Raw genomic sequence first — 27,680 nt, 5'->3', positions numbered from 1 at the left:
AAGCCAAATTTTGACTATGAAGGTTTTACGTACAGTGATATGCATTCTGACACTAGTGTTTTATTTCGATGTAACTCTCCCCTCAGCCCCCTTTTCTTCCAGCACTTTTATCTTTCACTTTCTGGGAAGTGGTTTGTGCAAAGTCAGAATAAAAATATCCGTGTGGGCACTGATGGCACAATAACTTCAGCTGATGCAGCAGAGTGGTTTAACTGCAGTGGTGTGGTTGGATCAGTAGAAGGACATGCTTGTAGTTAAGGGCTGAATTTGTGAGGCCAAAGCCGTCCTTAGTTTCCCTGAAACTGGGCAGAAAAATCCCGTTTAGGTGCAAGAATCACACTAGCATGGTTTGTGTTTCAGACGCGTGTGGAAAAGGGTCAGGTGATGTTGGTAATAGCCAAAACAGCTTCGTTGGGAAGGCTTAGACTCAGTTGCTGATGCTGCAGTAGGGTGAAAGACATTTGGACTGCTGGAGCCCACAGCACCAAGGGAATATTTTTTCAGTTTTATTACTTTTGTGCGTGTTTTAATTGGATTGAACTGTGCCCCAAGGGGCCTGGAAAAAGATTTTGGCAGATGTGCTAGCACTTCCCAGCCACGGAGACAGCCCACTAACCCTGAAACAAGTAACCCTAGTAGCCCTGTGAGCAAAGAAAATTCCCCAGAAAAGCACAGTTGGTGTAATCCTGCTGAGGTCAAGGGCCTCTGCTAGGAAAATCTCTTATATTTGTGATTCACGGGGCTGCATCAGCAGGATCTAGTGCAGACCTGTCTTAACAGGAAAAGCCTCTGATGTCAAGAAGTGGATTTCTTTGGAGACCAGCGCTTGCTTACGCTCTGTCAGGATATCTGGGTTGCTTGAGTTACCTTGCTCTGAGCAGCGGCAGACAGAGGGGATCAAAATGAGTGCTTTTTCAACTTTGTTGTCTGAATTAATCTTAATTGACAGGTTGTACACTGGGCCTGTGCTTTCACCGTCTTGTCCTCTCAAGGGCTGTATCCTGGTAGTCTAGCGGTAAGCCTTCCTCTCACCAGAAGGCTACAGGCTTCCTCTGCTGGTACCTGGGCTGAGTGTGCTGTGTTTCCCTGCCTGGGAACATGAAATGATGTTTGACGGACATGGTCCTTTGGTGGAGTGGGTGGGAACTTTCTATGCAACTTCTGGTCTCTATGGTCTTGGGCAGATCAATTAAATTAAAACCTGTAAACAATGGTAAGTGAAATCAGGAGCTCTAATTTAGATAACAATGGGAGCTCGTGTAGCTTGCTAAGTTTTTTCCTAGCTGTTTACAATTGCCCAGTATTTCCTGCACGATTTCAAGCACAATTTTGTACTTGACTTCCAGCACCCGAGTTTGAGCCTTCCTTCTCTTTTTTTGATCCATTTCCTTTGAAAATTTCAGCTACAATGGAATCTAGCAAATGCAAAGTTGTGAAGACTGTGTTTTAATTTGTCACACATTTATGCCTGTGCGGTTACTACAAGTGGGTATTCTACAGGTATGCTCCTGTGGAGTGGTTTTCCTCCGCATTAGTATAGTAGTATTTGGTTATAAATGCACAAGAACTTGTATTTCTGTTGCATCTGCTAGGTGTGCAAGGTTTCTTGATGGTGGTGTCAGCAGATTTGTGGGGTTAACTGAGCTTTTGGGATGACTGAATCCCAGAATTGAGCACTTTGTTATAACACGAGTTTTTATATTCTTTACAATACAGGAATCTCCTGAGAGTAACTTAATAGATGCTGATTTTCGAACCATACCAGAAACAAGTATGATTTCCTTGTACCTACCTGTCTTGAACTAAATGAGGCGCTGGGTGATTCCTCACCAGTACTGAACTTCCACAGATATAACTGACTGTTGGAGGTCTTTCTGTGCTTTGCCTGGTCACCCGTATTTTGTCAGTATGGATGTTAAAGAAGATATCAGTATAAAGGCTTGTATTTGAAGCTATTGTAATGCAGAATGACAGATAAATAATAATCTTTTATTTGAATACTTTGTAAGCATTCTGTTGTGCTGAAAGGATGGAATGTATCTATCTCAATGGATTATTTTAGGAAATAGTGTCTCCTCTTGCAGGTTAAATACTTTATGCACATTTGTGTTACGGTGTCAGAAACCTGCTTTTAGTGCTGGTGCTGATGCATGCTTTGGTGATGAAAGAGGTTGCGATACAAATGTCAGGGCTTTTTTTTTTTTGTAGGATCACAGCATTTTTCATATTTTGCAGTTGACTTAGAGTCAGTCATTAGTTATGAGTCACCTGGTGATGGGTTAGGTCAATACTGCATGACTAATTTGTCATGTCATATTACTGTTTTTTTAATACTCTGTTGAGGTGATAGTTGGGGCTGCAACTCTGAAGTCGCTGAGTGCCATTGCTTTCTTGTTAATGGGAAGTATGACACTGTTGAATTGGCTTGTTACGCCTCACTGTCTTCAGGTAGTGTTTGTGGCAATAAAATGACTCTAAATAAAAAACAGAGATGCTTGTGCATAGAAGTCCTACTAAAGCGATGCACATTTTTTGTCCTTCTTGTTTGGACTTACTTTTACCTTTTGTCCTAGTTGTGGCCTGGTGTCTGTTACTTACCAGACATGAAGTAAGTGACCGCTTACTTGAAGGCATAAGTCTGGCCTTTAATCCAGAGCATTTGAGTTTTAAGAAGAGATTATGTCTTTTTTAGAGTCCACCTGTGCTGCACGTGCTGGTGCAGCAGGAGCCAGTCTTGCACTGCTGTGTCCACAGATGCGCTTTGCTCATTTGCATCTATCTTTACTGATAAGGATGGGTTTCCGTGATTGCCCTGATAATAAGCAGAACTGCAGTCCTGTGGCCACACTTGAACTTGTTGAGTGTTAGGTGGTATCTCTGTACCACCAGCTGTATGTGACTGTCCGCTTGGGCCCATCCTGGGCTCTTTGCTTCCCGCATCACTGGTAAGGGCTTTCCCTGCACATTGTATACTGTGGTACGTTATCAGTGCCATGGACTTGATGGCTCTGGGATGAGGACAGGTGAGGCTGGGTACCACACAGGACATTGCTAAACCTAGGCTTTTAAAAATCAGCGGGACAAGAGTTGGGAGCCATAAATCTTATACGAGAAATGTCTGTGCCTGCAGAAAAGTTTCTACTGCTAGTTTAAATTAATATAGTATATAACAAAAAGCAATATCCAAACAGGTGGTAGTAAATGCAAAATATTTTAGGGGAAAGGAGAAAGATTTGCAATATTTCAGGGCTGAGACTCTGCTAAATAGAAATTGAATCTAGGTATGTCTATTTTCTATGTTATACAGCCTCTCAGATTAAAAGTTCTCTAACTTCGTAATCTTTGGCTGTAGGATTGAAGCATGCCCTTGTTTCTAGAAACTTATGATTTAATCTGCCTGACTGAAGGTACACGTAATAATAATCATTGCGTCGTCAGAGCAGGAGAGAGTTTATGCATGGAACTATGTTGGTGGATTTGGCCAGTGAGTCTAAGCCTAGGTCTCAGTTCTGAAGCATACGCAGGTGAGGCAGAAGAGGGAGGAGAAATTGCTTGGACCATGTTAGGTAAATACTCTTCAGGCAAGGTGACATTAGTTACGGCCCTGGGTAGCTAAATTGTTACTTAATGTGTCCTTTTTTTTTTCCTAATTGGATGCTGGTTTTTTTCTGTAGGAGGATTTTTCAAATTTACAGCTTGTTTGCTCTATTGCAGTACGTTAGGGGAAAATACACCCATGAGCTTATAAGTTATGTGGATAAAATCACTCAGTATTTTTGTTTTCTTCTACATTCCTTGCAGCAGAAGTTGCTTTCCTTCCTCTCATCTTAAAATGAGGAAACAAATAAATAAAAGCCTTTTCTCACTTTGCATTCCACCAGAAATCATCCGAATGGACAACATAATGACCTTTGCAGACTATTTGAAATTTGCAGTGAATTGTAGTGTTTGGAGGCGGAGGGGCTGGGATGTAGAAAGACAGGCTACCTGCGCACTCTCCTGTGTCCTGCAGTGTAGGGTGTCGGGACTCACACCTGCCTGGGCTTATTTGCCACTAGTTCAGCTCTGTCCCAGGTGGCTGGTGGACACGCTGCTTTACTCCCTGCTGCCTGAGCCTCTTTCACATTAAGGCCTAAGTGCTATAAGTGCCTGTAATAATAAGAATAGCTAGTTGGTGTGCTAACGTGAGGACTGCACCCTTGAAAAGGTTGAGCGTTACATTGCTCATTAAGCTGAGCATGTTTTGGGTGGTGAGAGGGGTGGCATCTTTAGGGGAAAAGAACATTGATTTTTGATGTGGGAAAAGAGCCTGTTGTCACTTGCAGGAGGGTCTTCCCCATCGAACTCTAAAACTGAGTTTTAAGATGGGATATTTATCGGAAAACATAATAAAGTAAATCTGTTTGGGTAGTGGAGCGTAGCCTGGGAAGGTAAGTGGAGGGCAATGCTATTTGCTAATACACAAGACTGACGTGTCCATGTATCTCTCTCAAAACCTTTCCTCCCAAGCAGGCAGTCGGATGAGGTGGTCCAATTTTAATCTGCTGCTTCTAATCTGTTTTTAGTAACATGTCAGTGTAATCTCACCATATTTCCTGTTGAACTTGCATCTAACCCTCGTTTTAAAGGATATAGACCGGGGCTTTTAACAGCTTCATGTGCTTGATGTTTGTCAAGGCGAGTTCAAAAACAAACATAGTAACCTTACAACGAGAGAAAAATGCTGGTGTATTTTTCTTTGCAGCAAAGGCTTGGGTTTTTCTTTCTAGGACTATAAACATTAGGGTTATGTGTAAAGCTACCAAGTAATTCTCCAAATATAAGACGTTTTTCTTGTCTGCCTCCTTCATAATTCTGACACAACTACTGAAGAAGTACTGCCCTTATGTGGGGGGAAGAAGAGATTCTATTAATTGCTCTTGGCTAGTATCCTGGGAACCAATTGTAATTCGGCTTCTTCAACATACACATACCTGCTATCTGGTATGTAATACAAATATGTACAAATATGGTTTTCAAATGTAAGCACAGGGTAGCTGTGGAAAAATTAAATTTTAATAAGGAGGCCACCTTCTTATGTGTTAAATTTGCTCTTTTGCTTCTTGAGCTTGAGGTTCGTAGTTCAAATGCAAACCAGACAGGTACATGGTGATTTTATGGGAGTGACTTGCAGAACACTCTGACCAACTTCTGCAGCCAGGAGCAACTTCTTTTTGTTACCAGTATAGAATGAATGTTCTCACACATGTCAAATATCCATGCCATACAATAAGACTTATGACGTGGTCTTGAAAGTTATTGCATCTCTTGACCATTCCATCTGCCTGTACCTGTGGATTCATGCCCTGCAATGACTGATGGGTGCTCCAGTCTCCTGGGCAAGTTCTAGCAGTGCCACTTACTTATTTTCTTCTTAATAGAAGTCTACTACAGGAGAATGGCCAAGACTGGGCATATTCAAACCTTCTACCACTCTTTTTTTTTTTTTTTTTTTTTTTTTTTGAAGCTTTAAGGTTTTGTATTTAACATTCATCGGCTTTTCCAAAGTGCAATGAAAAGAGATTCATACCTTCACTGTAACAGAAAATTAACAGTAATACATGCAATATTATCTCTAAGGGTGTAAAAAGAGGAACTTGTTGTGAGTCTAAGACAGAAGAAAAGCTTTTCTTAAGCCGTTTTGTGAATTCTTACAGCTCTTGGGCCTGGTATATTTATTCATGCTTCTTGTAATAGAACCAAGCAAAAGACTGCAATATTGTTTTTCCCCCAAACCAGACATATTAAAATGTAGTAGTGTTTTCCTATTTGTGCTTCATTATCTCCAAGAGGTCTTTCCATCTTTGTGCTAGACACTGTAAAATTTTATAGCAAAGAGGTAGCTTTTTTTTTTTTTTTCCTAAAAAGCTTTCAGTAAAGGAAAGAGCTCGCTCTGGCCTACCTAACAACATATGCTTTATTTGAGTAATAGTCAAGTTTACTAGCACGCATTTGAGAGAACCTAAGTAATTAGTGCTTGACTATGTAATCAGTCTGACTAATGGTCCTATTCAGTGCAGATTAGAAGCGACTGTGTTGTGCTGCTTGTAACTAAGCAGAGTTTCTCTTGTTCCCCAGTCTAGACGTAAAGATTTTGAACTTCAAGATAAGTGTGCATTCATGTCCAGCGCAGTATTTTCTTATAAATGAAAGTTGTATATGGTCTTGCAGTCCAGACAAATACACAAAACCCTGAAATTCCTGTGAGTTTACACATTTCAAGTCTTCCCTCCCTCTCATTTCTGCAAAAAAAAAGATACAGTAGGGTTTTTTGGTTTTGGGTTTTTTTTATTAGTTGTTTGTTGTCTTTTTTTTTTTTCCTTTTCTTTTTACTCCACTGCTTCCCTTTCTCTTCACCATAGTTTCATGATGATTGAACCATTGTCAAATATTCATCTGGTTTGTTTGATCTTAAACCAGAGTAGTCCTTGGGCAGAGGAGGTCTGGAAAACTTCAGTTGTGTGATTTCCCCCCTCAAAAGTAAACAAATAGCTGAAAAAAATAAAAAAAAAAAAAGGAATTTCAACCAGAAAACCTGAAGATACCATAAATGAAGTGCCAGTGGTACTTTGGCTCCTCTGACTTGGCAAAGGCTGGCATGTGGTGGTGGGAACCCTGCAGCTTCAGCCACGCACAGGGCCGAGGACATCAGTCGACAGGAGCGGGTTGGGCTCTCAGGGCGTGGGTCTGGGTTTCACAGTTGTAATAAAAAATTCCTAACTGCCTTGCCTGCTGTCTTAAGATACGTGCAGCTTCGCTTCATGCTTGTCCAAACCTGTTTTGTTCTTTCTGGCAGGAAGCTTTCCTCCTACTGCAGCTCACACTGCTGGGGAAGGGGGGCGTGGAGAGTCAGTCCCAATTACACCGTTTTAATAAGTTCCAGATTTCCTCGCTGATGAGGGTTGTGGCTCTCCGTGGCAGTTCAATGTAACAAGACATGTTGGTGGGCGCCTTGTTGGGAGACTGTCATGCCAGTGTGAGAGCCCTGAGTGTCTTGAAGCTTTAGCCTTTGCATTGTGCCACAGTGAGCAAAGTGCCTCGGTGGCTTTTTGGGAGGACCTCAGGGTGGAAGAGAACGAAACAAGGTGCCACTGCAACAGGCTGAGCTGTGTAGTGCTACTAACTGCCCAGCAGTGCTTCTCCAGGAGCTCCCCGTGGTCGTCTGCTGGTGTCTAACCACAGTAGTCCTGGAGAAAAGCAGGACTCTTAAGGGCAAAATATACTCTGCAAGACTTTAAAATAAGGTGGCTTCACGCTTTTTGAAAATAATGTTTGTGCTGATTTTTGATGGTGAAACCTCCTTGAATAGTTAACCTATGAGAATATATTATTAGAACCCCCCGACTTTTTGCTTACTTTGTAAAAATTCAGAATTATTCCAACTTCTTGCTCCCTTCTGCTGCCATTCACCTATCATCTACGATTTCTGCCAAGTCGCTTGACTGAGGGTAACAGCAGAGAGACACCCTGCCCACCTGGGACCGGTGGATGCTGCCTGTGGCTGTCTGCTGGTGGGGAGGCAGCGTCCTTTGCTCCTTCCCTCTGCAGACACAGAGTCCTTTGTCACAGTCCCGCTAGCAGGACGTGCGAGACCAGTGCCCCTTGGGAGGGATTATTGCAGAATTACTGTTTCAGAGGATTTGCAGACTTGGGCAGCCATCCCTGCAGTAAATCGTACACCCGCAGGTTCCTCTGCAGCATATGGAAGCTGGGATGTCTTTTTTTTTTTTTTTCCTTAATTTCTAGACTGAAGCTGAAAATCTAGTTTACAGCCAGCTCCCCATCTTTTGGGAGAAATAGGAGTGTGAGGCACCCCAAGTTCACGGAGAACGTGCTGGGAAGAGTAGCATAGCCCTACCTAACCACAGAGACAGCCCTGTGGACCTGTTTAGGTTCAGTGTCCCAGTCTCTGGGAAGACTAGCTCACTGGGATGCAGGAAGCTGAGCTGCTTCTCTTCATCTCTGCTGTGCTGTGGCAAAGCCAGTAAATCCTTTAGTGTGCTGCACAAAGCCTTCTTCTGTTGTGGCCTCTTTGTCCCCTTTTGGCTGTAGTAAGCTTTACTGCTGGGTCTGGGGAGATTGGCAGCGAAGCCAAGTGAATGATCGATCCCCCTCCTAGACCCAGGCTGGTTCCACACACAGAGTCTCCCATGTCTGTGCACTGCACATACTGGGGTCCTGGTTCACACGCTTTGGTCAGAGGAAACCCTATTCACACTGTGTGGAGCCAGCTGAGATTTAGTTCCAGCCTAGACTATGAAGTATGGCTGAAGCATCTTCGGTGTGTAGAGTATGCTCTTCTTGCCAATCCATATACAGGTTTCAGGTGCCACACAAATGGCACTGGCTAATTCTGAGTGTGAATAAACCACCTGCACCTATGTTTTTGATTTGACAATGCTTCCATGTTAGCAAAAAAAAATTTGATATTTGTTGTGCGTTCTCGGGCAGGGGAAACTGCTGTTGTGGAACCCAGGGCTAACTTGGGTAGGTTGAAAGGTGGCCTTGGCCTTGGTTTGGCCTGCTGAGAGCTGATCTGTCGCTGCCTACCCTACAATTACCTCTGCATGTCAGGACTAGGCATGTAGATAAGGAGGGGTCACCCCTTCCCACTGTCGTCTAAGGGCATCTTCCAGTTAACTTCAGTCAGAGCTGGAAAAAATCCTGATTGCTTTTAAACTGAATTAATGGCTGTAGCAACAGCGGGAGCGGCCTTGCGGTGTTCTCCTCAGGTAGCTCTTTCCTGAAAGGCTGATGAATTGTTTTGAGATTATCACACATGATAAAAGTTAACTTTGAAATAGCATAGCCTTGTAAACAAGGCTACCATAGAAACTGTACTGTATGCTTAAGTTTGGGGAAAATGCCCGATATTTCATGTCTGCCTACCTGTACTTGTGTTTTGAACTTTCTCTGTTATGTGTCATAGTGTACATACTTGTTTTCATAGATGGATGTCCTTAGGAGCTTACTGTACTCAGGGCTTGAGTTTCTCTCCTTTCTACCGCCCACCCTGCTCCCCATGTAAATTACTATTATACACCTACAATTTTGGGGGAAGGGGAACTGAATAGGCGGCTACCTCATTAAAGGACTGCTTCAGTGAAGAAGCTTTGAGCTGTGAATAAAATATGCCCTTGGCTGTCTTGGTAGCAATATGGCTGTGTCAACGCCTCATACTGCAAGCAACCTGTAAGGAAAAAAACAGGTAGTAAACACTGGCTTAATGAAAAGTCCCTCTGAAAAAAAAAAAAGCATGATCGAGGGACTGATGTTTAAGCCAGGGTGTTTGCATGGCGTTAGGATCACTTATAACCCAGTTTCTGGGCTAGAGCAACAGTACGTAGTGGCACAGGTGTGGGTAGGAACACGGTGTGCAGGTTGTCAGTCAAGAGAGGGATTTGGCTTGTCTTTACAAGGCAGTTAGTGATACCGTAGAAATGCTGTTTTGTGATATTACAGAAAAAAAGTATAAAGGAATTCTGGCTTTTGTTGTCTGTTAAAATGAGTAGCTCATGCTTCAGTTCAGATTTACACTTTTAGGATTTCTCATACCCAGATTTTTGTAACATAAAAGCAAAGAAAACTAAAACGACTTTTTTTTTTTTTTATATATATATATATATTATTAAGCAAGGAAAGACTCCTGTCTAAATTTCACTAGAGTTGCATCAAAATGATCTTGGAAAATAGAAACTCGGAAGATAATTTCAGAGTTCTGCCAGTTCACTCTAATGTTAGCCTCTTGCTCTTCTGAACTTCTTGCCTGTTCTGCTTCTCTGGAAACCTGTCGATACGGAAAGATGTAAAATGTGTTTTTTAAATTAAGGCAGGAATGTCCTACTGAAGCAGACACAGTGCCGTTGTGAACAAAAACTTGTTTGATCAAAAAAGTGATTTGAGTACAACTGAATATTGTTGCTGTGAGATGTGCAGTGTTTACACTAGCAGAAACCAAGCCAAGATTTGGAGAGACTAAAATAAAATGGAAACACTTAATTTATGAGAGTTTTATAGTTAAATGTTGTCAGGAGATCTGAAAGCTGAGATTACATTTGTATGCACTTCCTCTATGCATATGCAAGTTGTCATATCTTTTAATTTGCAAATGGCTTTAGAAACGTTCAGTGCATTGGGCATTTTTGCCTCCGGCACTGGATTTGTGAATGATGTCTGGCAGTATCATTTTCTGGCTTTATGGTGAGCAAACCGTAAACCTGCAGCCTCTGGCTGTGGGCGGCAGGAGGTGAGGGGCCGGCAGCTACCTGGTGGGAGTGAAGGAAACCAAAGCCCAACACTGTCTCAGCCTGCTGAAGGGCTGGAGCACTTCTCCTATGAGGACAAGCTGAGAGAGCTGGGGTTGTCCAGCCTGGAGAAGAGGAGGCTCTAGGGAGACCTTATAGCAGCCTTCTAGTACCTAAAGGGGGTTACAGGAGAGAGGGGGAGGGACTCTTTATCAGGAAGTGTAGCAGTAATGTTTTTAAACTGAAGGAGGGGAGATTTAGATTAGATATTAGGAAGAAATTCTTTACTGTGAGGGTGGTGAGGCACTGAAACAGGTTGCCCAGATAAGCTGTGGATGCCCCATCCCTGGAAGTGTTCAAGACCAGGTTGGATGGGGCTTTGAGCAACCTGGTCTAGTGGGAGGTGTCCCTGCCCATGGCAGGGGGGTTGGAACTAGATGATCTTCAAGGTGCCTTCCAGCCTAAACCATTCTATGATTCTATGAAGTTTGACAGCAAGACCATTGGTTTTGGTGTAAAAAAAACCAAGACAAAACCAAACAAAAACCTTTCTGCCTCCATTTTCTTTTTCTTTCTTCCTAGCTGTCTCTGCTGAGGGGCTATGGTCCCTCTTCACGGGGTGGGGGGACCAGCTGGAGCTGGGGCGCTGCAAGGACCTTTTAGCCCTCATAGCTGGTGCTGCGGCAGAGCCTCCTTGGGTTCAGTAATAATACAGCGGTGGTAATTGCCGCTAACTTTCATGACAAAAGCTTCCCGCCAAGCAGCTGTGCCTGGTGGCAGTTTCCCCCCGGGCAGCCCCCTGTTTGCCCTGGGCTTCCCTCTGTGATGGTGGCAGGGGGTGCAGGGACAGCCCCTGCAGGGTTTGGGCACCATCTGCACCCACCGGCCTTAGTGGCTGTTGCTGGGCCGGTTCATGGGAAGCGTTGGGCCTAGAGGGAGGGAGGCCAAAAGGCTTGCGATGGCGTTGTGCAGGTTTTGTTTGGCATCCCAGAGGGTCTCACGGGAGTATCGCCTTCTCCAGCGAGCTTCATCTGGGGCAGGGCTTGCTTTGCATGGATGGCCCCTCAGAGCTCCAGCTCCCACGAAAGCTTTGCCTCTGGTTTCATTACCGTGGCGCTGCACACAGGCTGCTCCTATTCTAGGCTCGGAGGCAGTCCAGTCAGCTGCCTGTGGGGTGGTTTTTTTTTGTTGTTTTATTTTTTTCTTCTATTTTAGAAAAAAGATCTATTGAGATTAATTGCTTTGTGCCTCAAAAAAAGCTGGTGTAATTTGTAGGCTGCTTATTGAACAGAGTTGTTCCAGTTCTTGATAGTGGGGCATTTTATTCAAATTTGATCTTGTTCATTCAGTTGCAAATAGTCATTGTTTATCTCATATGAATCCTTGAATAAATATGAATTTGAAATTGAGAGTTTCACTTGAGCTCTAACTGATGTTGACAGTCAAGCTAATGCTTTCAGGGTCTGGCATCATCTATAGATGCACTTTAGATTGTGTAGAAAATGAGGGATAAAGGGTGAGGGTTTTTTGTGGGTTTTTTAGTGTTTTGGTCTTGCTTCTGAGAAGAGGAAACCATTGATTTTTCACCCCTTTGTCTACGGAGGTGGTTAAGGTGATACGCAATGAAAGCAAAAGGAGCATTGTCGTTATGTCTGGCTACTGGGGGCTGCTTGCAGTAACAGTGACTTTTTTTGGTGTGGGTTGGGGGGTGGCAGGGCTGCCATCGGTGGGGTGTCCCAAGCCAGATGGTGTATTGAACCCATGAGGATCGTTGGTCTGCACCTTCCTCCGTTCCTCTGGTACATGCTGGAATCTGCTCTCCACCTCATCTCACAGTGTCCTACAGGTCAGAGGCCTCTTCCCTGGCTTGCTGGCTTCCGGTTGAGACCCTGCTGTTGATCGACTGCCTGGCAGGGAGCCAAAGGACCATCTTGTGGTACGTCTCCTTTGTCCTGCCCTTGGACTACTTCATTTGGTCCAGCGTTCTGGGAAAGCCTGGCCAGCTGCAATCCCTCCATTTCTTGGTTCAAGAAAGAGAAAGGAGCACTTTTCCATGGTGAAGCAAGTGCTGGTGGCGTGCCAGTAATGTTTCACATTTTCTGCAGTGCCATGGTCACAGTATTTGTAGATGGGCTTCTTAAAAATTGAGCTCTGCATGTCTTCAGGTGCTATGTAGGTAGGTTGTACAAGGTTGCTTGTGAAGAAAGTTAAATAGAAGAAGCACTTTCTTTTTCTTGCAAGAATTAGCAAGGACTGCCTAGAGGCTTACTATAGTATAATCTAGGTAAAATTGATGTGTTTAATTGGAATTAAATTTCATTATTGTCTGTGTAAGCAAGCCCAATTGGAGGGTCATAAGTGCTGAACCTGTAATTGCAAGCTTGTTTGTACTTGATGGTAGAGCTTGTCTACGAACGGAAACAGGTCGGTGTGTGGAATAAACTGCCTTGAAACACCTCTTGTGGAATAGGCGTTAGGTGGGAAGTCTTGATCAGACAAGCTTATTGACAGTGGTAAACTCATAGGAAAACAACAAAGAGGGGTGATTTAGTGGGTTTGCTGAGCTCTGCAGCAGTGATGGCCGGGATTGCCATCCTGGCAGCGTGCTTTCCCACGCTGCAGAGCTTGGGAGTAAAGAAGGATATTCTGCACTGGTGTGAAAACCCAAAAATTGTCGTAGGAAAGCCGTTCAGGGGAGGTTCTGGAAGCCATTGCTGGTGGTGTTGCTGCTGGAGTTGGGGGAAGGCGCCGGAACAGGCTTCCAGCGCTTGAACCTGGGAGCAGCTCCTGACCCAGATGTCCCAGGCCCCAGCAAGTCTGAGAGGTGTTATGAAAGGGGGACTGAAGCGAAGGGTTTGGAAGAGTTTTGATTGATAGGAGGAGGAATGAAGACTGAAGATGTCTAGAACTGAAGTGAGCAGGGAGTAAGGATTAGAGGATAGAGGTAAGGGTAGAGGATTATACACAATTTATGGGCTATGTAGGTACAGTAATGTGCAAAGTGGACATTTAGACATTTTGCATAAGAGGTCAAGATTAACATCTAACTGAGAAGGGAGCTTAGGGAGTGAGATGATTCCCAGGGTAAATGGGGAGGAATTTTGTAAAACAGGTGGTAAATAAGGTGATTTTCATTCATGTGTGTATGGTGTATTTGTTTGGAGAAAAGGCCAGTGTTAGTCACAGTAGTAAAGATACTAGTTTAGTTGGTAATATTCCTTTTCATGACATCAGTAAATGCCTTACATAGAAATATTTAATTTTCCTCCGTAGCTTAGTAGATAAGAAACTTCATTGTGGTTTTATTTTTTTGCTACTTTGAAAAAGATTAAATTATACTGCATTAAAGCAAGCCTTGGGCTTGGGTACATCTTGTTGCCTGAAAGATTGTTTTGGGACGACAGAATGGATGTCTAAGGTCAGCTGTTACAGAGAAATAGTAAATTATTGGACAAAAACATTACCTGGGTCACACTCTTGTCATGATTAACTATAGAATTTAAAATGTCAGTAGTTAATCTGCTTTACACTTGGTCATAAATTGCTTTTGATTTATAAGAGAGCCTTCTTGTTCTATGTTTTAAGTATCTACTTAGACAGTAGATCTCTCTAGGAAAAAAGAGTAAACTACAAGATTTTTATTTTTGTTTTTAATCTCTGGGTCCTTGGGTTTGTCGTGATTTATTTTTCTCCCTGGAACGCTGCATTCCACAACTTGTAATGTGAGCCCAAGGCCTCTTTTTTTCTCTTGCTTGGACTCATGTATAAAGACATTTTGTAAAATTTATTGCATTCTTTTAACTTCTAAACACGAGGGAAACACAAATGATGATCCTCAGTTCAGACCAACAGCAGAGAATGAAAAAAAAAAAAAAGCTATTTTTAAGTGGATGTTTCTCTGTACAGTCCTGTGTATTTTGCTGGGCTTTGCTCATCTCTCTGCTGTGGGGTCAGTGACCGTAAGCAAAAAAGATGCTTTAGAAAACTGAGGGCGCTGGTGTCTTGAACATACGAGCCAAGTCCTCTGGAGTTACTGTCGAGTCATGTGGATTTTCGTGGGCATCACCGTAGCAGCTGGGATTAACCCTGTGGAAAAACTTAAACAGAGCAGCCCGTGGGGCAACCACAGGAAGTCTGACAGCTTCAGTTTTTGGGTCATGACTAGCTTTGCTTTCTTGTGTCTGTGGGCTGGCTGTAGTAGTTGGTTTGCTAATATCATAGGCATTATTGAAAAAAGTTTGGTTGGTTGGTTGTATCTTCTGTTGTTTGTAAACCTTGTATTGTAGATGTCTCCCAGATGACATCTATAATACCTCTTTGCTTTCCCCTTCCCTGTCTTACTGAATTTTGTGTTTAAACTGCCATATTTTACATTATTCTTCTAGTTACATGGATTTGAGCAACTTAATTTAAATCCAGTGTGTGACAAGACTTTGATATTCTTGTTTTCCATGTGCAAATATCAGTATGTTCTTCTGTAATACCCTGCAGTTTGTAGAGCACATCTAGGGCTTATTAAAAGTTTTCTTATGTAGAGAAGGGCAGCAAAGGGAGGTTGGTTACTACATTTCAGTTACCCCTACCAAAAACCTCCCTCTTTATTTATTGCAACACCACCAGCAGCAGGGATGTGCTAAGCTGGGTGGCTGTTCCCCAGCACCGCAGCGTGCAGTACTTGGCACTGATCAGACACCACCACGTCTGGCGTGTGTCATCAGTGCTGAAGCTGATGGCCTGTGACCGGCCGAAACGCTTGCTGTCCGCATGGTGGGTGATGGTCATGAGGGATGGTCTAAGCTTGAGGCCACAGGCAGGTGTCCTATCTCCATCCAGAGGCAGCAGTGCTGGGCAGCCAGTGCCTGTCACCTCCCTTTGCTCTAACCAAATCTCAGCCTTTTAATTAAAGAAAGAGACCTGAGCCTGCACCGACTGGGAGTTGCGCTTGGGAGGGGCACAAGAGGAATCAGCTCACTGTACAGAAGGGGCTGTTTTAAAATGTTTACAATATGTAAACTTTTCAGTAAATGGTCTTGCATATTTTCAGAGAGCAGATTCAGTAAGGGTCTATCTTGGTCAGGGCTTCCAAGACGCAGAGAAACCTATTTCTGCCCTTAAATAAAAAACGCATGGAAATCTTGCTTAAAATAATGAAGATTCAGTCATCAGTCAAATAGCAAATTGTTCATCAGGGAAGTTTTAGAGTACCTTCTGCCTTCCTCCCATCCAGTATTGATCATCAGCATCAGATCGAAAACCCAGCTGCTCACGAAAAAAGAGTCCTGAGAGATTCAGTTGTGTTGGTCGGCACAGACAGGAAAGCCAAACTGTGATTCGTAGCTTTTGCAAGAAATGGGGATTGTGCAGGGCTTTTTGATGTGCTTTACCTAAGCACTTAATTCAGCATTCTCATAAACTCACTTGACTCAGCTGTTGTGAAATCCCTTGATACTATTTAATGACCTTATTCAAGCAGGGATTTTTGTCACTTGGCATCATGTCACAAAGTGATACACTGAGAGAGAAAGCATGTATGCGCCTGTTGTTGAGGGCTCGCTCTGACGTTCTTTCCCGGTGTTAATAAATTGTATTACAAATTAAATCTTTTGTTAAAATATAATTTCCATTAGATCTTGAGTTAGAGATAATTTGTCAGTGCAGAAAATTAATTAGACATTGTTTTGTGATATTGCCCTTAAATGGAGTACTTGAAAGACAGAAGTCATGCTAGATTAATTGCGCAGGATAAAAATGTCATTTTCAACATAAAGAAGTGGGGAATATTAAGGTCCTCATGCTGGTGGTTTTCATGCTCTTTTTTCACTCATGCATCAGTGAAATTAATTTAATCACAGTCATATGCCTAAAACTCCTGATTTGTTGGAGAGTTGTTTTCTTTACTTGCTCACTGGTAGTTTTAAAAGAGTACATTCATGTAAAATACTAGTTATTCCAAATTGCATGGAGGACAAGAAATGCTTTTGTGAACCAAATATAAAGATACACTCATCTAACAAATGCTTGCACATTGTAGAGTACAACATTACACAGCTCACGTGGCAGTATTTATGAATAGGTATGGTACTTATGAATAGGGAAAACGATCTTTTTATTTGTTAAAGCCATCATTTTCATTATATGTCTTTGCCTTAGGATGTGGTTCAGGAGTCGTTGGCTTTCCAGACAGAGTCCTGTATTAATTTATTTCTTTATGTTATTCCATCATTTCTTAACATACCTCTTCATGAAACATCAATCGCCAAACCCCCATTTACCTAGTGCTAATGTGCAGTCTGGCCTTTAATCTCTGTGTGTGCTGCTGTACGTTTTCTAGCTTCCTGCAATGTATTAGAGAGCATCCGACTGGCATCTTCTGCAAAGAGAAGGCCCTTCCTGCAGCAGCATTTTGGGATCTGGATGGTGTTTCAGAGGGTGACATGGGAGTCCTGTCCTACCTGTGCAATGCAGTTGTGCCCACATCCTGGAGATGTTGGTGTGCTGCTGAGGACTTCCCTCTAACTTCTTTTCCCTTGTTCCCGTGTTCAAGGGTAATGCTTTTGTTGTGAGATGATGAATTAATTTTCTCTACCTTTCCTTCTTTGTCATCTGGGTAGTACTTTTGGGAAGTATAAGTGTAGTTCTCACTCTCAGTGTCTAGGGCTTGACGTTGTGTCCTAAAGCAGATCTGGCAAGTGCTGCAGGTATCATGATGGTTGATACTACTCTGGGTATGTTGCTGTCACAGCAAGGCTGATGAATTTTACCCAACTCGGGAGAGAATAGAATTGGGCAAATAATCCCATTGATTTCTGAACAGACGTGAATCAGGACACGGGGTCATGTCATCAAAGCTTTGAAAGAGGCTGTCACAACCAGACCAATATGGTTTGTTTCCACTCTTTCTGCACGTCACCCTATTTTTAATATTCATTCAAGTATTTCTGTCCTCACTCACCTGTCTCTTCAATCTTTCCATTTTCACTAGAAAAAGAAATCTGACTCGGCAGTATGTGATTACTTTTTTTCAGCCATACTTTCTTTTTTCTTCAAGACACACAAAACAGCGCTCCTTCAGCCCTTGACTGGGGGTTCTCCTTTCAGCAACCTGTTAATATCTGGATGCCTGATAGTTCCCTCCTACATTATTTTCAAACTTCAGAGTGCCTCTTACAGCTTTTTATTGCGTTACCCAGGCAACTTGGTAGCATTGGTCCCCTGGCTTTTCAGGTTACTTCCTCATCTGAGTCCCTTTTTGGTGTGTGCATCATGACACTAGTAAGACGTGGTAGGGACAGTTGAGCAGTTTTGTTTTCCTTTCCCAGTGAAATGCTCTTTACTGTTGTTTAGCTAAGTTTGCTGTTTTGTCTTGTATTGCTTGAGCTTGTTATTTTTTTTGTTGTTCTTTGCATTGCTCCTTCCTATTTCAACCTCTAATTTTCACTTCCATAATAACTTTGAGAGTTCTTATTTTGCGTGTTGTCTCTTTAGGGTTTAATTTATAGTTTTCCATGTATTCAGCATGTTTGTTATCTAGGACCATTTATATCTTGAGAGGAAAGAAATTTGTGCTGAATTCTCACTTAGGCTTGTCTTAAATCTTATTCCAAGTTTCCTGCATGTTTTACTTGACCTTCCAGAAATACTGGCAAGGTCCTTGAGGATGGACGCTCCTGAACTCTGCCAATGGGCTGCTCTTGAAGTTCAGGAGCCAACTCGTTCATCTTCCTTTTCTGCAGGCTGACCCCGCAGAATGGTTCTTGGTTCCTATTTCCTGAGGATTTCATCTGCTGTGATATTTCATAACGTGACCTTCTAATTAGTAACGATAAAGTTCAAGGTAGCTTTTTCACGTCCTTATCCCGATGAAGGCGTGAGTCAAGATGGAACAAAACAAAGCAGGCCTTTCAGGACTTGAGCAGCAGGACTGCTAAAAGACCGTTTTAAGGAAATGTGGTCTGCGCATGTGATCCTTCTGCTCCGTCTGATGACTTTGATCTTGTTAGATGATTTTGACCAAGTTTTACAGTGGGTTTAGGAAATCTGAAAGATGTGTAGCTCTGGTAAAAATTAAAAGTAAAGGAAAAGCAACTCCCCAGCGTTGGGGAAGAGACTCCCTTTTGTTCTGGTCTGGTTGGTGGCCTTTATGACCAGTTGGTGTGTTTTCTAGCTGGTCGACACAGGGGCATATCTCTGAGTCAGCTCACAGAGCCGTTTCCTCACCCAAACAAGGAGGCAAGGCATGGAAGAGCTGGAAGTGTGAGAGCAACCAGCCTGAAGAAGAGAAAATAGTGGGTTTGAATGGGAAGGATGAATCTGCAAAGACCATCTTCAATAGTCCTGCCACTTACAAGTCAATCATCCCATCGTTTTTTTCAGTGCACTTTTATTAATCCTTATGTTAATAAATGTGCTTAGTGATGTATGGAGTGCTCTGCATACCCTAGTAGCTGAATTCAGAAGCTATTGCTTTATAGTCTTTGTGATATCACTAGTATTCATAAAAGTTTACTTAACTAGATTGGGGATGTGTACGTCTTCTGAGTGTATTTGTGATATTTTTACAAAAGATACGTAGAAGTGTTTTCTGAGTATTTAAACTGTGGATTTTTTAGAGCTTTTACTGCCTGTTTGGAACTGGCTTCAGAAATTCATCCTGAAAGTGCATTAATTAGAAATTGATTCACCCATTTGTTTTCAAATACTTTCAGCACACTGGACCCAGTGTGCTGCTCACATTGGGAATAATCAGAGAATCACAGAACATTTTTGGTTGGATGGGACCTTTGAGATCATCGAGTCCAACCAACAAAAAAACCAAAAAAACCCACAAAAAACCCCCCAAAAAACAAAACAAAACAAAAAAACCCCACAAACAAAAAAAAACCCCAAAATATCCCAGAACACCGAACACCAAACACCAAAACCAAACCAAAACAAACACCCACAACCCCACCCCACCCACAAACAGACACAAACCAACAATCTCGGGCACTAGAGCATGCCCTGAAGTGCCATGTCTACACGTTTCTTAAATACCTCCAGGGATGGCGACTCCACCACCTCCCTGGGCAGGCTGTTCCAGTGCCTGACCACTCTCTCAGTAAAGTAATTCTTCCCAATATCTAATCTAAACCTCCCCTGCCGCAACTTCAGCCCATTTCCTCTGGTCCTGCCATTATTCCCTTGGGAGAAGAGGCCAACACCCACCTCTCTACAACCTCCTTTCAGGTAGTTGTAGAGGGCACTGAGGTCCCCCCTCAGCCTCCTCTTCTCCAAACTAAACATGCCCCGCTCCCTCAGCCTCTCCTCATATGACTTGTTCTCTAGACCCCTCACCAGCTTGGTGGCTCTCCTCTGGACATGCTCGAGCACCTCAATGTCCTTCCTGTAGTGAGAGGCCCAGAACTGAACACAGTACTCGAGGTGAGGCCTCACCAGTGCCGAGTACAGAGACACCATCACTTCCCTACTCCTGCTGGCCATGCTATTCCTGATACAGGCCAGGATGCCGTTGGCCTTCTTGGCCACCTGGGCACACTGCTGGCTGATGTTAAGTCAGCTGTCCACCAACACCCCCAGGTCCTTTTCTGCTGGGCAGCTTTCCAGCCACTCTTCCCCAAGCCTGTAGCGTTACATGGGGTTGTTGTGACCGAAATGTAGGACCCGGCACTTGGCCTTATTAAACGTCATTTCATTGGCCTTGGCCCATTGATCCAACCTGTCCAGGTCCCTCTGTAGAGCCTGCCGACCCTCAAGCAGATCAACATTCCCACCTAGGTTGGTGTCATCTGCAAACTTACTGAGGGTGCACTCAATCCCCTTATCCAGATCATCAATAAAGATATTAAACAAGACTGGCCCCAAAACTGAGCCCTGAGGGACACCACTGGTGACCAGGCACCAACTGGATTTCAGCCCATTAATTACAACTCCCTGGGCATGTCCATCCAGCCAGTTTTTTACCCAGTGAAGAGTACACTTGTCTATGCCATGATTCGCCAGCTTCTCCAGGAGAACGCTGTGGGGGACGGTGTCAAAGGCCTTACCAAAGTCCAGGTAGACAATATCTACAGCCTTCCCCGCATCGAGAAGGCTGGTCACATGGTCATAGAAAGAGATCAAGTTGGTTAAGCAGGACCTCCCTTTCATAAACCCATGCTGGCTGGCCCTGATCCCTCGGCTGCCCTGCGCTTGCCGCGAGAGCTCACTCAAGATGATCCTCTCCATGATCTTTCCCGGTACCAAGGTCAGGCTGATAGGCCTATAGTTTCCCGGATCATCCTTCCGGCCCTTCTTGTAGATGGGCGTCACATTGGCCACCCTCCAGTCATCTGGTACCTCTCCTGTTGACCAGGATTGTTGATAGATCACGGAGAGAGGCTTGGTGAGCTCTCCCGCCAGCTCCCTGAGTACCCTTGGGTGACATAACCTGACAGTGATCTCGACCAGAGAATAGAATTGAAACATTTAAGTGGATTTCAGATCAAACGTATAAACACTTTGAGCCTGTTAGAGCAGTAATTTTCATTTGCTGTTTTGCACTGTAAAACATTTCCTCCCAGAGTAATTTGAGCATAAGTGGGGTTTACTGTAAGGGGTGGGGTTTTGTTTGGTTGGTTTTGGATTTTTTGGTAACTATTATTGCTTCGTTTACTTTTCTCCTGATAAAGTCTAACAATAGTCCAGTGTGAAATGAGTTTACATTTGCCCTTAAAAAAGAAAGGACCTCCTAGTCCTCAGTGCACTGTCAGTATGTTCTAGTTTCATATGACCCCCGTGTATGCATTTGGGGCTTCAGTTATTGTCAGAGAAGCTTCAGAAGAAGATATGGCTGGCAGACTATTGTATTTTACAAGTCTGCACACTGATAAACTGGATAGGGAATATGACTGGGTATGAAAGCTCCTTTCTCAGATAGGAGTTTTTGAATGTGTGCTCTGATGGTTACATTTTCTTTGTTTCCCCTCTTCCAGGTATTCACTTATAAACAGAGCACGATCACGCACCAAAAAGTAACACCTATGCATCAAACAAGCACAGAGAGCGTGGAAGACATGGCAGCACTCATAGATCTCCATGAAGGCTCCATTATGCACAACTTATTCCAGCGCTATCAGCAAGATAAAATCTATGTAAGTTTCTTCTAAAATTAAAAAAAATATCCAGAGGGAATGTTTTTGAATGCGTAAGTGCTGTGTGTGTTTTGCTGTTCTGTGGTATCTCCCTTCCTAACGTTCTCCAGTTCTTTGTGTATCCACATAGAGCTGAAGCATATGCCTTGTCTAGTGACTTCTCACCAACAATGATGGAAGGAGAAGGTAGCTCAGGACTGGCCAGGCAGTCCCTTGGAAACCTTGAAAAACTGGCATGCCTCCATATGCTTTTACACTTCCAGTGGCAGGGTTGTGTAAAGGGCTCTTGTTTTTCTCTTCTCCTTTAGACTCTGCCCCAACAATATGGGCTCTGTGTGTCACCAGAGAGGATGTGGTGGGATTTAATCTGTGGCTGTCATCTGAGATCTCATCAGGCCGAGATCCAATTCTGATCTGCATCCCCTTTCCTATTGTAGTAGAAAGAGGGATGGTATTACAATCGTCAAGCTGAGGACCTGTGCCTTTAAATACAGATAGTTGGGGTTTAGGTGTATGAAAACAAGCAGCTGCTTAGCAGTTTTAAAAGCTATGAATTATTTTACACAGAATTCTTTTTCTCAGCTCTGTAATGAAGGTTTTTGTGATTAGATTTACCTGCTTTTTAAATACTTTCATTAATCTTGAACTGAATAGATATTAATCTTTGCTAAATCTGGAACTACACTAAACGTGAGGAAGATGTTTGGAGTGTTGGTGGCTGTTGCAGATTATGAAATCATACTTTTCAGTGGTTCAGTTGGTGGTTTTTAAAATATTAATAATTACAGAACATAAATAATTTTTGTTTATAACTCCTATCTAGAACCTTGATTTGGCCACATACATGCTTTATTCTAAACATTGTCTATTAGGTTTGGCTTCTTTATTTTAAAACATGACCATATCTTAACATAAAAATAAACTTTCCCTGTATTTAGAAATTTCTTTATGATAAAAAGCGAAAAAGGACACAGGGAAATTATGTGCCTTTGTACATTACCTTTAAAGGGGCTAGTATGGAGAATCCTAAATGTTGAGGTCGTTCTCTTTACTTCTCTTTACTCTCATACAAAATGTATGTTTTTTCTCGAATGAACCATTTTGCCTTTCAGAAAAATCAGTAAACAAAAAATGAATGGCATATAGAACAATTTTGCATATGCAGGGGGCAAAAGCCTACTTGGTAAGAGTTGAGTTTTCCACCAGTGTTACTAGCTTAGAACACAATACTGAATGTGAGTCAAAATAAAAAAAAAACACCTTTGTTTTCTGAGCAATTCCGTGTCCTTGGATGTCAGCCTTTCTGCTTTTTAAAAAGCACGTGTGTAAAAGGTAGTGATTTTTTTTTTGAAGAGGCAACGAATAGCCTTGTTCTGAAAAGACGTGTCCTAGCTTATTTCTTAGCTTGTCAAGGCAAGTTTAGGGTATTCTGCTACTTGGTGCTTGGTGCGGTGTACATTTCTAGACAAACAGGTTTGTGTGCTGTTAATAATGACAGATCTTCGGGTGTTGCTTGAATACTCATCATCCCTTCAGTTTTGCTAATTTTACTGCTTACTCTTTTTGGGTCCAGCTCACCCAAAAAATGAGTGGAAAAGGTGATTGGAAAAAAGGTGCATTTTGAAATGCAGGTGAAAGCCTCTCTGTTGTCCTATTATATGTAACCAGGACCTGGTGTAAAAAGCGTCTTCTTTTGTCCTTCCTCATTGGTACCCCACTGCTGTTGTGCCAGGTAGTGTTTTAACAGGATAGGACTCCAGGAATAGACACTCCAAGAAAAGCTGATTAAATAGCTTGAGTAATTTTATGAAAACTTGATAGAGAGATGAGTGTGTGTTGTAGGAGGAGATATTGTCACTGCAAATGAACCGTGTCTTTGTCTAAGAGACAAAATCTCTTAACTGTGTTGAACAGTTCAATGATATTTTAATGTTTGATGTTAAAAATAATGGACTGAAAGCTGCATTAAGTTTAGCTTTGTTGAAGGCAGGCTTGTAGCTGAAAAAATTAGATTCCTGGTCATTCTACTTTGGGACCAGACTAGTTCTTGTACAGGACAGTAGAAATCATTGGAGTTCGTACCAGGGGCAATCAAAACTTTCCAGATTGTACATGTGCCTTCTCCCTTCCCTCCAAAAACTCCTCTCTGTTGGCCAGGAATTGTTTCGTTAGTGTGGTGGACATACTGTCTTTTGTATCCACCTCGGCACCTTGGCTGGATCTGTCCCATGTGTGTTAGGGATAAGTCGGGAAGGCATGTGCCCCTTTCCACTCTGAGCCTGAGGAGCTGATCATCCCATTGAAAGACTTCTTGCCATCCTCAAATATAAACCACCATATAGTTGCCATGTCCTGGCTTTTAGCTTACAGTTCACTTCAGCTCTGCATTTCCTTGTCCACATCCTGAGCGAGGGAAAAGATAGGCAAAGGTTTATGCTGGCATTTTTTGAGTTACATGCTTGTAGTATTACGAGCATATTATTATGGTTCTTGAGTCTGGCAGCTTTTTGTTAGTCTTCTCAGTGGCAGTGAGACCTGGAAGCACCTTTGTACCCTTAATGAAGAATGTGCTTAATTAGGTTGTAAGTTTTGAGGCTTGCTTCTTCAAACACACAAAAAAATTATATGAAGTGCAATACACTAAATTGTAGTGTAAAGTATATATAATTTCAAAAATACAGAAGAAACAATTAAAAGGAAAATTAAACAGTTGCTTTCTCAGGAAGACAATTATTTATGCAAATCTTCCATGGTTAACTTGCATGTTTGTTTGTATTTGAGGAGCTGTTTCTCCAGCAATGAGCATTTAAGTAAATATCTTCAGATGTTTGAGTTCGGTTTAATCTTCCTTTACTTAATAACATCTTTGTCTCACATAATCATACCCGTGTTCCTAAACTCTTCACTACTTCCTGATTAATACTATAAAGATATTTGCTATGGATGCCAAGTTTTGTCAAACATGTCAGTGACTTTCTTTGCTGCTGCCAGCAACTGCAGCTCTGAAGGGTCAGCAGAGGATTTTCTACATTTCTTGCTGTTTCTTGAGGAGGGAGGAATATTGATTTAGCATACAGACTGTGTTTGTTGCATGAATGATGCTTGGCTCTCTACTTAATGAGTTGAGGCTCTAAGCTGAATCTGTGCTGTTAGCGAGAAGGTGAATGACAAAACTTGTTCATGTGGATGTGCAACCTTCTTTTTTGTATCAGTGTCAAGTCTGTTGATGTCTGCTTGCGATACATTTGTCTGAATTGCCGTAAAATAAAAGAGTGCATGCTTTCCCTTTTTGGCCTGCGAGAAGCATGGGATGTATAAGCCCTTTCTTGATTACTTAAAGCAGGCACCTGCCTGGCATTTTTCAGGTCTCTTGATCAATGTGGCTTTTAGCTAAAAGTTTGATTCTGGGCTATTACCGCTTCTGTTGTCCAGGAAAGGAGCAGTGTTAGGATGGCAGGGATCATATGGTGCAGGGATTTTCATTGCTGCCTCCCTCCCCCGTCTTACTCCATCAGCAACAGCTTGATACGGGAGGTCCAGCTTCTGGACATGGGCATACGAGGTTTAAGGCCCGTCTTTGAATGCTCAGATTAGCTTGAGTGCTAGGCTGGTATGTGGCAAAATATGAAAAGATAAACACTAGTGTTAAAAGCAGAAAGTGGCCACGTTTGAAAGTGGAGCCTTTTGTGAAGGCGAATGAGGGATTTCGTCGCCTCCGAAGCAAGGCCGGCACGGGGCACGCGATGTGGGGAGGGGAAGCGCTGCGGCGGCCGTTCTTGTTGCTGTTCAAAGGCCAGTTTGTTCCCGAAGCTGTTGATTCTGGTTTACTTTTAGTTAAGTACACATGCAGGGTAGACAGGCTTAGCCTTGGAGAGGACGCAGTAAACCGCACCGCGTGGATTGTGCTGCAAGAGGCAGCACAATGTTTGGGCTGGCGCTGGGATGAGCTGCGGTTGTCTTGTCTCTGTGGCCCGTGGTTAGTTACTGAGGCAGGCGAGCGACATTCAGAAGAGCAGACCGGAGAATTACAGAGCAGCTTTTGCTGAGGTGAGAGGCGGGCTGGAAATAACTTCAGTATACATTGCGCAGGTCAGTACGGAGGTTTTCAGCGTCAGATCCACCCTTGTTTGCCTGAGTTCAAGCAATAAGCAAGTTTCAAAGCACATCTGATTAGTTTTTTCCTTTTGAATGAAGCTCTGAAGTGCCAGGCAGGCACGTTCCCCTTTGAAGTGGTGATGATTTGACGCGTGCCCGTCTTGTTTAGGTGGAGAACATGCACCCATGCCCAGAGAGGCGTGCTGCGTGGGGTGGGGTGCGGCGGTCCCTCAGCCTCAGCCACCCTTCCCTGACGGGGAGAGTGGCCACCAGGTTGTCCAGCAGTTGGGTGTGGTGGCCAGGAAGGGTGAGACAGAACATAACCTATTTTTGCTCACTTTCAAATTAAGGCTGCAGCTTGCCCGCCGATAATTATAACCATATGTTAGGTTTGTGTGCATATGTATAAAAACTTCTGTACCAGCCACGTAGACATGTAGTGCTGTACCAGCCACATCCACATCAGAGGGAGGATGATGGCAATTAGGTGCTCAGTTTTCATGGCTGGCTTCCTTTCTGCCTTCAGCTGAAGCAACAAGCATGGAATAACTTGGATGAGAAAGCAATGTTTCTCCAATTTTTGAAAAAGGTGTTTAACTGGAAAAGTTGTGCCTTCCCTGACAGTGTTGCTTGCAGAGCTCTTAGACACTTCATTACACTGAGTGCTCAGTTATCTGTTCTTAAAAGGTATATTCAGTTATTTATGCATCAATTTTTAAATCTATTTGTTTACTTTAGCAGCACGTTCAGTTGTAGTTTGTTAAACTTGCAGTAATTAGATCAATTATCTCCCTCGAAGTCATGAGGGTTCCCTGAGGCAACTAGTTGATGTTTGTGCAATATTAATCGATAATCACTGTCGGGGATTTTTCAAATTCTGATTGCAGACACAGACACTTTAGTATCTAGGTCAGTTGCTCCCCATGACTTGTTTGTCTAGGTTTTTGCATTTTGGGTTTTTTTTATGAGTAGTAAAACTCATTTCAGATCTGGTGCAGTTGCTCTGTGGCATGTTACGAAGGTCAGCAGGAAGTGGATGTTGCTGCATATTATAGTGAGAAAATAGCAGGGCACACTAAACTCATGGTTAACTAATACACACAGACAGACATAATTCATACACTTGGAAAGCATTCCTGGTCAGATGTCCTCTAGCACGGACACAAGTTGTAGGTGGAGGCAGAGAGACAAAGGATTAGTAGAATTAGTAGAACACAATAGTCCCAAAGTGTTTACTTACAAAGACAAAAACTGTCATGACTGTTTTCTTAAGAGGAAAAAACTTGGATGCACTCCCTGCGGAAACTGAACCTAAAAGGAAGGTGTACCAAGGACCCATGCACCATCCTTGGACAGCTCAACAAGCTTGGTCTTTGGCTTGTCATTCTCCGTGGTATAAATAGGTGTTGGCCATGGACTTCAAAAAAAGCAAACAATGGTACACATAAATTCTGTCGTTAATTAGTACTGTAAAATATATATAAATATTGTACATGTACATTTAGACCAAGTCCTTAGTTTAATACACTGCCTCCTAGAACTACATTTATCCTGGTCTTGTCTGCAACCCAGCTGTGGTTGCACAGTTCCTCTCCACAAGCATCCAATGCTCTAGAGCAGTCCCAAGTAACTGGTTTGTAGGATCTGCTCCATGGTCAGTGAGGAAACTGCTGTTTATTTAATTGCTCTGCTTTTACAGTAAAGAAATTTTAAAAATGTGCTGATGAATCACAGTGTTTTTCATGCCTTCCTGTGCTACTGGGGAAATGGGGAAAATTCTCTCCGCCAGCTCCTTCAGTGGAGGTGCAGAGACCAGAGAATGTCGTTGCTAAGAATGCATGACAAGTGTCTATAGATAGCTACTTACCTCCATAATTAGCATGTTATGCTTACACACATCAGATAATGTTTTCAAAATGTAGTTCAAAGCGAGTTCCTGTCTCCAAGCATTAATTACAGCTTCCATTTCACATCTGTTACTAGAGAGCAGCAGACAAAGATCTATATAAACACAGCAGGCTCTTAATTGGAAATCTAGTGGAATTTATTTCTGGTGATTGCCGTTTCTAGAGGATGGTCAGTTACATAGATCAAAAATTGTCTCCCAAAGGCCAATTATCATTGTTTTTTGTTTGTTTTTCTTTTTTTAATACACATTAGAGGAAGAACAGAG

At 42.8% G+C, this 27,680-nt stretch overlaps 1 protein-coding gene across 1 annotated transcript in view; it reads left to right on the top strand.

Moving 5' to 3' along the window:
* The window catches only part of MYO10 (myosin X), a 171,984-nt gene that overhangs the window by 53,006 nt on the left and 91,298 nt on the right, over positions 1–27,680 (top strand). The window contains exon 3 of the mRNA XM_074146918.1: positions 21,254–21,412. Within this exon, the coding sequence (XP_074003019.1) occupies positions 21,254–21,412 (159 nt within the window). The remainder of the gene's footprint in view (positions 1–21,253; positions 21,413–27,680) is intronic.

This window comes from Numenius arquata, chromosome 4 (genome assembly GCF_964106895.1).
Source record: "Numenius arquata chromosome 4, bNumArq3.hap1.1, whole genome shotgun sequence".
NCBI lineage: Eukaryota > Metazoa > Chordata > Aves > Charadriiformes > Scolopacidae > Numenius > Numenius arquata.
This window is presented reverse-complemented; position numbering and strand designations above follow the sequence as displayed.